The 13881-nt window shown below is 37.9% G+C and overlaps 1 protein-coding gene across 1 annotated transcript in view; it reads left to right on the top strand.

Moving 5' to 3' along the window:
- Positions 1-13881, top strand: part of LOC138711873 (alpha-tocopherol transfer protein-like) — a 59543-nt gene that overhangs the window by 36607 nt on the left and 9055 nt on the right. The window contains exon 6 of the mRNA XM_069843136.1: positions 9087-9192. Within this exon, the coding sequence (XP_069699237.1) occupies positions 9087-9192 (106 nt within the window). The remainder of the gene's footprint in view (positions 1-9086; positions 9193-13881) is intronic.

The raw sequence follows: 13881 nt of genomic DNA, 5'->3' as shown, positions 1-13881 counted from the left end.
CATATATACAGTGTAATACATATATACAGTGTAAATACATATATATTAAACACAAATAATTTGAATGAAATTAAAAAATATTCCTAAGCCACTAAGACAAACTTTTCCAAAGGCTTAGAATCCTTAGGCCTATGCCATTTGTTGAGCAATTATTACAATACTCAGAGAAGTACTCAGAATAAAACGTCACAACACCATAGGTTCTATGATCGCAGATGCACTTCGATCCAAAAATCTAGACGTTCACGAGGAAGTTCATTGTATTGCTGATGGTGGAAACAATCGTAGGATCGATATCATAGCTATAAGTAGGAATAAATAGACAGCCAAAATAATTGATCCTACATCAGATTTTAAATCTCAGCCACTCAACCATCTGAAGTGAACGGAGAGAAAAAGAAAATCTAAGAGCCCACCATTCAGTACCTATCGGCGAAATACAACACAGAAAAAATCACAGTTACCGGTCTCTTCTTCGGAGCGAGAGGCACGATCCCGAAAGCCTTTGTAAAGTGGAAGGAAAAATACAAGCTGACGAGAGATCTTCAAGATGCCATCGTCACCACCATAAAAAATTTTCTGTAGCGATATTTCGTCAGCATCTTTATGGTGTACATTCAATTTAAATTACACTTGGTTCTATTTTTTTTCTTATGTCTTATTCACTTTTGTCTGAAACCTATTTATATAATTTTTCATTTTAAATTTTATTGTGAGCTATTCTGTGTCGCAGGGCAAACCCAAAATATTGGGTCAGACTACTAAATTACATTAGCTTTCCCATATATGTGTAAGAAATGCACTTGCACAAAACAATTTTTGTTAAAAGTGTGGCTTTGGACTACTTTATTCTCAACCCTTCAGTTGATTTTAACTATTTTATCTACGTGTTTGCAATACTGCTTAATTTAATGCGCATTCACTTTTATTCATGTTATGATTGAATGAAAAAGTACTGTTGCAGTTATTGACTGATTAGGTATATGAATACTAATTATTAAATGCATCTGTTAAGTAACCAATTGCACTGTCTTTTGCAACATCTTGAATGCTTCATATTTATATACTATATACTACAAGGCGTTAAAAGAATTTGCAATAGATTTGGGATCCTCTACTTTATAATCACTGGCTTTAATGAAACAATATTTTCTTTCTTAGGATATCTACAAGTTTAACTTTAATAATATCCAGAATAGCTTTAATTGGATTATCTAAATTTTGCACTTTTCTATTCAAATATATTCTTTTTGCTTCTTTTATAACATTTGATAAAATTACACAGTACTTCTTCTAGTATTTAAGAACATGTTCCTACTTTTGAATTATTTTTTCACAGCATTGAGTGGAGAATATTCACTCAAGTGATTCTGAAATGAAGTGAAAAATACATTAAATTTACTCTTAATATCAGTAGTACCAATATCATATACGTTTTTCCAAGATTCATTTTCTAGACATAAATGTAATTAATCACTAGATTCAGCACATACGATCCTTTTTAGTTTTTAAATTAATATTTTGAAATTGTTTAGTGACATGAGGAACACTTAGGATTTGTTTATCATATTAGACAAGCCATTGATTATAGGTTCTGTCGAAAACGAATTCAGTCTAATTCTGTGTATAAAACTTTTATCAATGGTTGTCCTACTTCCAGCTTGTATGCAGGTTGGGAAAATTACTCTACGACTAAGGTTTCCAGTTTCAAGGAGTGAATTTAATTTACTTTTACGGAAATTTTCCGAGAGATGATGTATGTTTATGTCATTACAGATGACAAATTCCGTATGATGTATTTAAAGTCTTTTGATTACAGATTCATTGTTGGCTACAAATACTAATGGAAAATGTAAGAAATATGATTGATGGTAATTATAAGTTTGATTTACATGATAAAAACCAAGAACTTGCATTCCTTGGCAAGATTCGAACTTTAGATGTTTGGTTTTGTCGTCCAACGCATAAGCACGGATCTATTCAGTGCTTATGTTAATACCCTCCGAATTAACTGTAGCAAGTGGTGTCATAACTTGGAATTTGTTTACTTAATGTAATTAGATTTAATTTGATTAGTTTCGCAACAATTGGATTTTCTGTTATATCCAGTTACTTAAATATTAAATATAGGGTTGATTTATTAACTTTTACTGTGCAAGATGCCCATTATTTCAATAATTCTACATCTCGTTAAATAATCATTGTCTACACTAAAGTATTATCGTCATCCTTCATTTCTCATCGTAATAGCAAACCGACATGACATGAAATAGCGAGTTATAGCTCTAGTTAAGGCTGGATATGGGGCCAGATCTGCTGGCCGTTTGTTCGGTATTCCTGGCAGTACAGCTGTTACCAGAATTCAGAGGAGGTCGAATATCGCCCCTATTCCTGAGCGTCCGCGGATTTCTTCATTGGAAGAGGATACTTCCTTATTCGAGACACTTCGACAGGACCCCTTTCGAACTGCTAACGAAATAAGAGCAGCATCTAACTTTCCTGGTTCTTCATAGACTGTGATCAACAGGTTGAGGAGCCGCGGTATTAGGAACTGGAGGGCTACGCAAATGAAAATACTGGGGGAAGTACAAGCTTGGAGAAATGTAATTTTCTGCAATGAAACAATCATATCGAGTGACTACGAAGGTCCTGTCCATGTCTATCGTGAGGATGGCCTCCGACATGATCAGCGCCATGTGCACTGGCGTGAAAGATCGGGACGCTTTAGTATATCGTGTTGGGAGGTAGATATCTTACGATGGGTCAGTCATTATAGATCGCATCTATGATCGATTTAATGCGGGAACTTACGAGCACAATCTGGAAAATATATTCCTTCCTTTCGCCCGAGAACGTTTTCCCGAAGGAACATTGCTGTTCCATCAGGATAACCATCCCGTGCACTATGTCGCAAGCATTCAAAGATGGTTTCAAAGGTGAACGGAGATCGAAATCATTCATGGGCCTCCGAAGCCACCTGACCTGAATGTCATCGAAAATTTATGGGCGGAATTGAAAAAAAAGAAGAATAGTCACCTATGCCCACCGATTCCCTCGAAATCGAGACGAATGGTGGAATCAAGTTGTTGACACCTGGGAAGATCTCGCCGATGATCAGAACTTATTCCACAATCTCGTCACATCCATGCCGGATCGACTTAGAACTGTAATAGAAGCTGATGGCATGTGGACAAGATTTTAAGTTAACAGGTCTCTTTTTGTTTCTTAAGTATTTTGTTTGAGGAAGAATACTTTTATCTTCTACGTAAGATTAATTTTTTTAGACGACGTTCAGCCCACTTGTAAGACCCAGAAATTTGGCACAAATTATTCCATATTTTTCGATAAAAATGAGAGAGTTGAGGGACTCTGAACAAATTAATTACACCTAAATAAAAAAAACGTTCTACCTGGGATCAAACACGAGATTTTTCGCTTATACAGTGGATCCGACACTCTAAATGTATAAGCTACCGAGACAAGACAGTGACATTAGCAGCAGTCCAGAATTTAGACCCTACAGCAGGCATTTGCCATTCGGTACAGAAAAGAAATGTTATTTTGTGACCTGATCTATGTTGTAAAATCGTGACCTTAAGTGGCAGTCTTCTTCGTGAGCCTTATTCTGATCCTTGTCCTTTTTGTAGTCCTTGTAACAATTCTTGTTGTATTTGTCATGGTACTCATCGTGGTTTTGGTCCTTATCGTGGTTCTTTCGTATTCCTAGTCGTGAACCATATCGTAGTCGTTATTGTAATCCTTGTCGTGGTGCTTTCCGTTGTTCATGACGTCATTATTATCGTAGTCCTTGTCGTTTTTCTCGTGATTCTTATCGTCATCTTGTTGCCTTTTTTAGTTGGTTATTTAACGACGCTGTATCAACTACTGTGTTATTTAGCGTCGATGACATTGGTAATAGCGAAATGATATTTGGCGAGATGAGGCCGAGGATTCGCCATAGAATACCTTACATTCACATTACGGTTGGAAAAACCTCGGAATGAACCCAACCAGGTAATCAGCCCAAGCGGGGATCGAATCCCAGCCCGAACGCAACTCCAGACCGGCAGGCAAGCGCCACTTGTTGCTTTTGTTGTAGTCCTAATCATGGTCCTTGTCATTGTCATGGCTCTACTCGTGGCCTTGGTGTTTGTAATCCTTGTCATGATCTTTGTTGTGTCCATGTCGTAGTCCTGATTGTTATTCCCATCGCGATGCATGTCCTGATCCTTAACGAGGTCGTTGTTATTCTTGTCTTTGTGTTCGTCCGTGTCGTGGTCCTATAATGGTCGTTGTTTCTTCGTCGTAATACTTATCGTGGTCATTATTGTTGTCAAAGCCATGATGTCTTATTGCGATCATGTCGTGGTGTATGTCGTGGTCTATGCCATAATATTTATCGTGGTCCATGCCATGATATTTATCGTCGTCCATTCATGATATTTATCGTGGTCCTTGCCCTTATCGAGGTCCTTATAATGGTCCTTGATGTTTTGTTATGGTCTTTATCATGGTCATTCTTGTCTCTGTTGTGGTTATTCTCTGCTTTGTTTGGGACCTTACCACAGTGCTTGTTGCCATTATAATGGCCTTTTTCGATCTTGTTTTTGTCATGGTCCCTATCGTTGCCTTGGTCCTTATCGTGATCCATGTCGTGTCCTTATATTGGTCCTAGTTGTCTCTAGCATGGTCCTTACCGTGATAATTTGTTGCCTTTGTCATCTTTTTAATCGTTAACACTGTTATCTTCGTCGCGGTCCTAGTTATCATTGTAATGGCCCTTATCGTTCTTCTGTCTTTGTCATGGTTCTTATCGTGATCCATGACGAGATTTTTATCGTGGTTCTTGTCTTCGTACATGTCACGCTTCTTACATTGGTCCTTGTTGTCTCTAGCATAGTCCTTATCGTGATCCTTATGCTCTTTGTCGTGTTCTTTATCTGATAATTGTTGTCTTTGTCGTGGTCTTCTTGTCATTTTAATAGCCCTTATCTTACTCCTTGTCTTTGTCATGGTCTTGGTCCTTACCTTAGTACTTGTCGTGATGCTTAAGGTAGTCAGTGTCGCGGTCCTTAAAGTGGTTCAAGCTATGGTTCTTATCATCCTGAACCTTCTGGTGCGTGTCGTGGACAATGTCGTGATCCTTATCGTAGTCCTCGTTCTTATCCTTATCGTGATTCTTAAAGGGGTCCGTATTCTCCTTCGCATAGTTCTTATCGCTGGTTTAGTCTCTATGAACCTTATCGTAGTGCTTGTCATGGTCTTTATCGTGATCCTTATCGTAGTGTTTTTCGTGGCCCATGTTGTGATTCTTATCGTGGTCCTTGTCTTTGTTTTGTAGTTGTCATGGCTCTTAACATCGTCCTTGTCTTTCACGAAGTCCTTATGATGATTATTCTATGGTCCCTGTCATGGTCCTTATCGTGATCGTTGCCGTAGATATTATAATTATCCTTGTTGTCTTTGCTACGATCCTTATCGTGGTTAATGTTGTCTTTGTCATGTTTCTTTTAGTTGGTTATTTAACGTGGCTGTATCAAAGGTTATTTAGCGTTGATGAGATTGGTGATAGCGAGATGATATTTAGCGAGATGAGGCCGAGGATTCGCCATAGATCACCTTGTATTCACATTATGGTTGGGGAACACCTCGGAAAAAACCAACCAGGTAATCAGCCCAAGCGGGGATCGAACCCGCGCCCTAACGCAATTTCAGACCGGCAGGCAAGAGTTTTAACCGACTGAGCCACGTCGGTGGCTTTTGTCATGTTTCTTATCGCAATTCTTGTCCTTGGTATGGTCCTTATCGTGATATTTGTTTTTGTTATGATTCTTATCATGGTCTTGGTCCTTATCGTGATTCATTTCGTGAACCTTATCGTGAACCTTGTCCTTATCGTGGTCTCTTTCATAATTATTATCATGGCTCTTGTCTTTATCCATATCGCGTTTCTTATATTGGTTCTTGTTTTCCTTGTCATGGTCCTTATCGTGATCCTTATTATTTTTGCCGTCATCCTTGTTGTCTTTGACATGTCCCTTATCGTGATCTTTGTTGTTTTTATTGTAGTCATTGTTGGCATTGTAATAGTCCTTATCGTCCTCCTTGCTGCTTTTATCATGGCCCTTTTGTTGTCTTTGTCATGGACCTTTTCTTGATAAATTTCGAAGTCCTTATCGTGGTCCATGTCGTGGTATTTATCGTAATCTTTGTCGTGGTGTTTGTCGTGTTTCTTGTCGTAGTTACGGGTTGCGTCAGAAAGAACGGACGGATTTAAAACTATCGATATTCAGCGAGGGGTGGGATAGAGTGAACGGGACCGCGACAGTTAGGTCAGCGAGAAAATGCAGTTTCAGTTGAGAACATGGAGTGGACTTGCGTACGATGTGCGTTCATCGTAGAGACATTTTTTTTTTAATGAAAAGTCTGTGATCGTCACACAGGACTGATTTCGAGATCGGACATCACGCCAGGATTCCAACTCGGAGTAGGCTACAATTTTGCTGTGGGTGGCTTCATTTCGTACTAAAGGTTCAATATTAAAGAATAAATCACCTGGACGACCACGAAGCGCGTGTATACCTGCAAATGTGGAGACAGATAGTTGGTTGTCCGGAGCCTCAACGATCAGACCGCAAGCATGCTACTGCACTGAGATTGTCCGACACTACGGTAAGACGCATTTTGCATTTAGACCTTAATTTTCACAATTTTTAAAGATGACAATTGTGCAACGACTTAATGCAGGAGACTGGAAGAACCGTGCTGATTATTGTTGGCGCATTATCACGAACGTGACTCCTACCACCGTTCTGTTGACCAATGACGAAGCCCATTTTCTCCTCTCCGGCTGTGTCAATAAGCAGAATTTTCGTTATTGGGCAGGAACAAGTCCTAATGAATTGCACGAGAAATCTCTTCACAGTGACAGATTACGGTTTGGTGTGCTGTAGCAGAATTTGGTGTTTGGGGGCCTTACTTTTTTAGGATGACGACGGCCGTACAGTAACCATTGCAGGTTCTTGTTGCGTTAATAATTTTCCTCCAGCCTAGTTTGAACAAGCTTACTCTTGCTGCTGAGGACATTTGGTTTCAAAAAGATGGGTCTACTCCTCACACCACGCGATAAAAAAAACAATAAATCTCCTACAAGAGCTCTTTCCGGGCACATCATCTCGCATCGTGGCGACATTGCTTGGCCTGTACGTTCGCCAGATTTTGCGCCCTGCGACTTCTTTCTTTCGGGCCACTGGAAGACGGAAGTTTTTAAACATCGACCACATACACTGGACGAACTACAGACGGAGATTCGTAAGAAATCGCGGCAATTCCACCAGCTATGACTGTGAAAGTGATGCCGAACTTCAGAAAACGCCTCGATGCCTGTATCGAAAACCAAGGACATTATATGGATGATGTTGTATCTCATAAATAAACTGCATGTATTGGTGAATCCGTTGATAACAATAAATTTTTGATTTGATGAATTCTTACAAGTTTCTTGCCCTGTGAAATCCATCCGTTCTTTCTGACGCAACCTATATAATATCATTGTCTTGATTTTGGTCCTTATCGTGTACCTCGTTGTCTTTCTAATAGTCCTTTTCGTGATCCTGGTCTTTTTAATCCTTATGGTGGTCTATGTCGTGGTATAATCCTTGTCATGGTGTTTGTCGTGTTTCTTTTATTTACCATAGTCCTGATCTTTGTCCCTGTCGTGGTCCTTGTTGTCTTTCTTGTGGTCTTTACAATGTTTCTTGCTGTTTTTGCGTATATCTACATTTGTCATTTCAAAATTAATGTTCTTTTTTCCACTTTGGCGAGTGACTTTCGTGTTACACGGTATATTTCAATCTTTCGCCAAAGGTAAACGATCAAGGACGTAAAAGGAGACCTACACATGCACGACCAGATGTCTTCTTAGCTACGTCGATATCGAGTGAACGGCACTATAGAAATTTAACTTTCGATGACCAAGAGTCGTTTCATTCTTCTAGCTTTTAAGTAAAGCTCCCTGTGAAGCAGACTTGAATAAATTCAAGGGAAAAATTGTTCCGTGTCCGGCTATCAATGCCGGGACCTTTGGCTTAATGCACCAATGCTCTACCGACTGAGTAACGCAGGATTTTCACTTGAAATTTCGTAACAATATGCTTTTTTTACGGTAATGGGTTTTAAGTCATTCGTCCAAATTCAAGCTGGAGGATCACCAACTTACTGGCTGTACGTGACTGCTTATTCAATATATTCGCAACTACCCTCCATATCTGGAAGCCGTCTCCTTTATCCGCTATGGCGCTATCTGAGAACCCGCCATGTCTTGGTGATACGGATCCAAAATTCATACATATACACTCACCTTTTCTTTTAATTAACCTGTAAAACAGCTGGCCGATAAGTTTTGTGGAAACACAAGGTCAATTCACTTGCCCGACACTTAGTTTTACTTCACTGCTGAAGAATACTTTGAAAATAAATGCTAGCGCCTTATTAAAATTCTTTGGTATTCCATTTAATAAAACTAAAACGAACAGCTTTCATGTTAGCGATTGTTGAAACGAGCACCTATAGTTAAAGCGGATATTTTTAAAGTGTTTATTTTTTCGTCATTGATATCCATCATTTTCTCTCAAAATCCTCAGTACCACTGATTGTACATTTTAATAATTCCTTTTTTGTCCTGCTGATTCTACTTAGGGCTACATAAATGAGATGGGTAATCATATAGCACATAAAATTATCTCCTGTACGTTATATGTAATCCTGTAGCATATATTGTTAGAGGAGGGTGTCTTAATGCATAATATGTTAGGTCTTCGTTGAAACCTTTCCAACAACCAAGATAGTTATTTGAATAACTCCTCTCTTGAATTAAAATTGACTTCTTAATCTCAGGGCTATTTATATGAAGTTAAAGCCTTTCTTCCCAAACTTGATATATTTAATATTAATTGATAATTTTATTTATTTGGTATAGTTTGACGAATTAATTATCGTTTGTCTTGGCTGCAGCTTTTAATCTTCCGATAATTAAAACAACCTCATTGCAAATTTTACTAAAAAGATATAACGCTTACAATTTCCAGATTTATGTTCATGGAGAAGATCTCACGAACTTCAGTAAACATGTACCGCGAATGTGCCTTCCCGATGATCTGGGTGGAACAGGAGGTTCATTGCAAGAGAACTGGAGTAAGTATTCTGCATTCAGAAAATTCTCAGAGTACAAAGCAGTTTCAGTTACAAAACTTTTTTGTACTCTGAGGATTTTCTGTTACTGGACTTGTCGTGAGTTGTGCACCGAAGTTTCTCGTCTGCTTTGCTCCAGTGATTTTTCTGTTTGGGTGAGGACGAACGTTACGCCTTGCAGGCCGAGAGTTAAGAATGGTATTTTCAAATGAGGACGGAATGAGTGTTTCTAGACAGATTTATTGATGTTTTTCCTATAAAAATGGGACTGTTTCGTTGTGTACACGCTGGATTCTTCTTCGTCGCAGAAATGATTTATGAACCTTAAACAGAGCATTTGGTACTCGGCCCGGAGGTTACATGTGATTATTGTATTTATTTATCTGGATAACGAATGATATGAAAAGAAGGGCGGGAGTCAATTTTTGGGGGTTATGAAGTTTCATATCATATGGTTATCCTCGTTGCTGAGAGTACATTTGTACAGAATCTATTCATGTTCTCGAGAGATGGTGGGATTCGTAGTGTCTGAGCGTATGTGTGTGTTGTGTTGTGTTGTGGTGTGGTGTGTGGGGTTTGTGTGTGTGTGTATGTGTGTGTGTGTGAGAGAGAGAGAGAGTGAGAGAGAGTGTGCCAGGATTTGGGGCCCTACAAAGTTTTATGTATTATCATTTTTTTTTACATTGTTGTGAAGTTTCTTATTTAATTTCTTTTGACAATTAAAATTTTGGTTTGCTGTTAAGATTATTTATTTTTGTTTTCTCCTCACTTTTCAAAATGACAAACCGAAAGATTAATGAAGATTTACGGAAGCCTTAAAAGATACGGATAGCACGCTAGGCGTCACAACCACTATTAATTATTTTTTATATTATTATTGTTATTATTCCACTTGAAGTTCCGACGAAGTTGACAAAGAGTTACATGTTAATAGCTGTGGGAAAATATCGAAGATAGTATCAGAATTGCACCTGAGCTATGAAACTAAGAAAAAAAACCGTGGTTTGATGAAGATTGTTCCATGGTAGTAGAAAGAAGGAAACAGGCAAAATTTAAAATCTTACAGGATCCAGTTGAGGCGAATAGAAATAATTATTTCATTGAAAGACGGGAAGTAAGTCGTACACTTAGAAATAAAAAGAGAGATTATTTGAAGGAAAAACTGACTGAGGTAGAAACAAATAGTGAGAATGAAAACATTCGAGATTTATATAAGGTTATAAAGGAATTTAAGAACGGATATCAGGCAAGGATAAACGAGATCAAGGATGAGAATGGTTACTTGCGGACTCTCATTCAATCCTGAATAGATGGAAAAACTATTTTGGGCAACTACTAAATGTACATTGGCCAAATAGAAATCTCGGAACGAAATTAAATACAAACTGCTGAGCCATTTGTACCCGAACCCACACTTACTGAAGTCGAAATTACGATAGGAAATCTGAAAAAGTACAAGTCTCCAGGTATCAATCAAATTTCATTAGAATTAATACAAGAGGGTGGTAGCGCATTATCTCGTGAAATTTATAAGCTTGTACTCGCTATTAGGGAAAAGGAAATTGTACCAGAAAAATGGAAGGAGTTCATGATTTTGTACCTATTTTTAAGAAGGACAAGACTAACTGCAGTAACTTTTGAGGAATATCACTTTTGCTGACATCGTACAAAGTTTTATCCAATATTCCTTTAAGAAGATTAACTCCATATAGGCCTATAGATGAAATTATTGGGGATCATCAGTGCGGTTTTAGGCGTAATACATCGACTATTGATCAGATTTTTTTATTCGGCAGATAATGGAGAAAAAAATTAGAGTATAACGGTACAGTACAACAATTATTCACAGATTTCAAAAAGGCATATAACTCGGTTAAGAGGAAAGTTTTATATTATATTCTTATTGAATTTGGAATACCTAAGAAATTATATCGATTAATTAAAATTTGTCTCAGTGAAACTTACAGCAGAGTCCGTATAATAGGCCAATTTCTATTTGATCCTTATCCAGTTCAGTACGGTATAAAGCAAGGAGATGCACTATCACCTTTACTTTTTAACTTTGCTCTAGAATATGCCATTAGGAAAGTTCAGGATAATAGAGAGGCTTTGGAATTGAACGACTTACATCAGCTGCTTGTCTATGCGGATAACGTGAATATGTTAGGAGGAAATCCACAAACGAATACGGAAAACATGGAAATATTACTTGAAGCAAGTAAAGCGATAGGTTTGAAAGTAAATCCCGAAAAGACAAAGTATATTATTATGTCTCGTGACGAGAATATTGTACGAAATGGAAATATAAAAATTGGAAATTTATCTATTGAAGAGGTGGAAAAATTCAAATGCCAGGGAGCAACAGTAACAAATATAAATGATACTCGGGGGAAATTAAACACAAAATAAATATGGGAAATGCCTGTTATTATTCGGTTTAGAAGCTTTTATTATCCAGTCTGTTGTCAAAAAATCAGGAAGTTAGAATTTATAGAACAGTTATATTACCAGTTGTTCTTTATGGTTGTGAAACTTGGACTATCACAATTTGAGATAGGAACATAGGTTAAGGTGAGAATAAGGTGCTTAGGAAAATATTTGAGGCTAAGAGGAATGAAGTTACAGGAGAATGGAGAAAGTTACACAACGCAGAACTGCACGTATTGTATTCTTCACCTAACATAATTAGGAACATTAAATCCAGACGTTTGAGATGGGCAGGGCATGTAGCACGTATGGGCGAATCCAGAACTGCATATAGAGTGTTAGTTGGGAGGCCGGAGGGAGAAATACCTTTGGCGAGGATAAAATTAAAATGGATTTGAGGGAGGTGGGATATGATGATAGAGACTAGATTAACCTTGCACAGGATGGGACCGATGGCGGGGGTTTGTGTGATTATGGCAATGAACATGCAGGTCCTTGAAAGCTATTTGTAAGTAATAATAATAATAATAATAGTTATATTATTATTATTATTATTATTATTATTATTATTATTATTACTATTATTACAAAAATGTCTCCCATTTAACTGTGAGGAATTGAAAGCAGTTATATTTTATCAAATAGTTTTATATCTGCAAACACAAATCTAATCGTAAGCAACTCCTTAATAGCAATCATCTGAAGACTTCAGCAAAAGGAATCAGTTTTACAGTGAATTTTGACATGCAGTTGTGGCAGCTAACATTCCATTCCAAAAACGTGAAAATCTAACATTCGAAGCATTTCTTGAAAAATAATGCCACCAAAAATTACGCAATTGGATTGAACCTACAATGACGCAATGAACAGAATCCAGAAAGATATAGGAGATTCACATATCTGGATACCAGGTGACGAAACGACTGACGATTTTGGTCCATACATTACTAATTCAGTTTTCGGGAAATTAAATCTAGATGTGACATCCCGAGCTTACCGGATATGTACAGCTGTCAAAAAAAAAAAGTGACCGCTCTCCTGAAACAAAGTTCCTTTCGGGTATCTTCGCTACAATTCGGAGACAGGCGATGTTGCATGTTGTTGGACCACGTTGGCTGATATCTACAGTTATAATTGAAGTATACGGTGTGTTATTCGACAGCGTAATGGTAGCGTTCAGGCCTCTTATTCATGAGGTCCTGCGTTCGACTACAACCTCGTGCTTTTTATATTCTTTTTTGTTCTGTTTTTGAGAGAGACAAACTATACATAATGGCTCCTTTCTCTTTTACGATTATTTTAGTAATTAACATCAGGTTCATTAATATATTATGCCATGACTTTATCATTATGATATTGTGGCTGCAAATGGAAAGAAAAGAAATTTATTCTCAATAAAAATATCTTTCGTGGCATAAACAAAACAAATATACTGGCGTCGGCCTTAAAACATTCAAACAATTAAGCGTTCAAAAAACAAACCAAAAAGCCACAATTCAATATTTAGTCTATCTTCCTCTTATCTCGATCATCTTGCAGTCGAGTGGGCATGGCATTGACTAGTCTTTGCAAATAGCGACTGTTCTTAGACACGATATTCCAGGCATTCTGAACATACATACATAAGTGTTCTGTCCATGGGCAGGTCTTTCATTGCAAACCCAGCAATCTCAAATCTTTCCTATTTTCTGCCTTCCTCTTAGTCTCCGCAAATGATCCACATATCCTAATGTCGTCTATTATTCTTTTCAACCAGAGACCCAACCAATTCCTTTTTCTCTTTCTAATCAGTTTCAGCAACATTCTTTCTTCACTCACTTTTTCAAACACAAGTTTATTTCTTATTCTGTCTGTCCACTTCACACGCACCGTTCTTCTCCACATCCACAGTTCAAATGCTTCAATTCGTTTCTCTTCATTTCGTCGGAATGTCCATGTTCTTTCCCCATACAATGCCACACTCCACACAAAGCACTTCACTAGTCTCTTCCTTAGTTCTTTTTCCAGAGGTCCGCAGAAGATCCTTCTTCTTCTATTAAAAGCTTCCATTGTTCATGTTTGCAGTTTTTCTTGGGAAGGATAGGCCTAAATGCGGTAACATCCCGTTGCTTTCCGCACACCACTATCTCTTTCGCATCTTATTAAATTCCAGGGGGCCCAAGTGTGGCGATGAGGAGAGTGGATTTGACTAATTGGGCCCTCCGGACTTCACCGAAAGTCACGGCAAGGGTTAAATATTAATTCTATCAGGATGTTTGACCCGAT

The sequence above is a fragment of the Periplaneta americana genome, chromosome 13 (genome assembly GCF_040183065.1).
Source record: "Periplaneta americana isolate PAMFEO1 chromosome 13, P.americana_PAMFEO1_priV1, whole genome shotgun sequence".
Taxonomy (NCBI): Eukaryota; Metazoa; Arthropoda; class Insecta; order Blattodea; family Blattidae; genus Periplaneta; species Periplaneta americana.
Note: the sequence above shows the minus strand (reverse complement) of the source record. Positions and strands in the feature narration are given on the sequence as shown.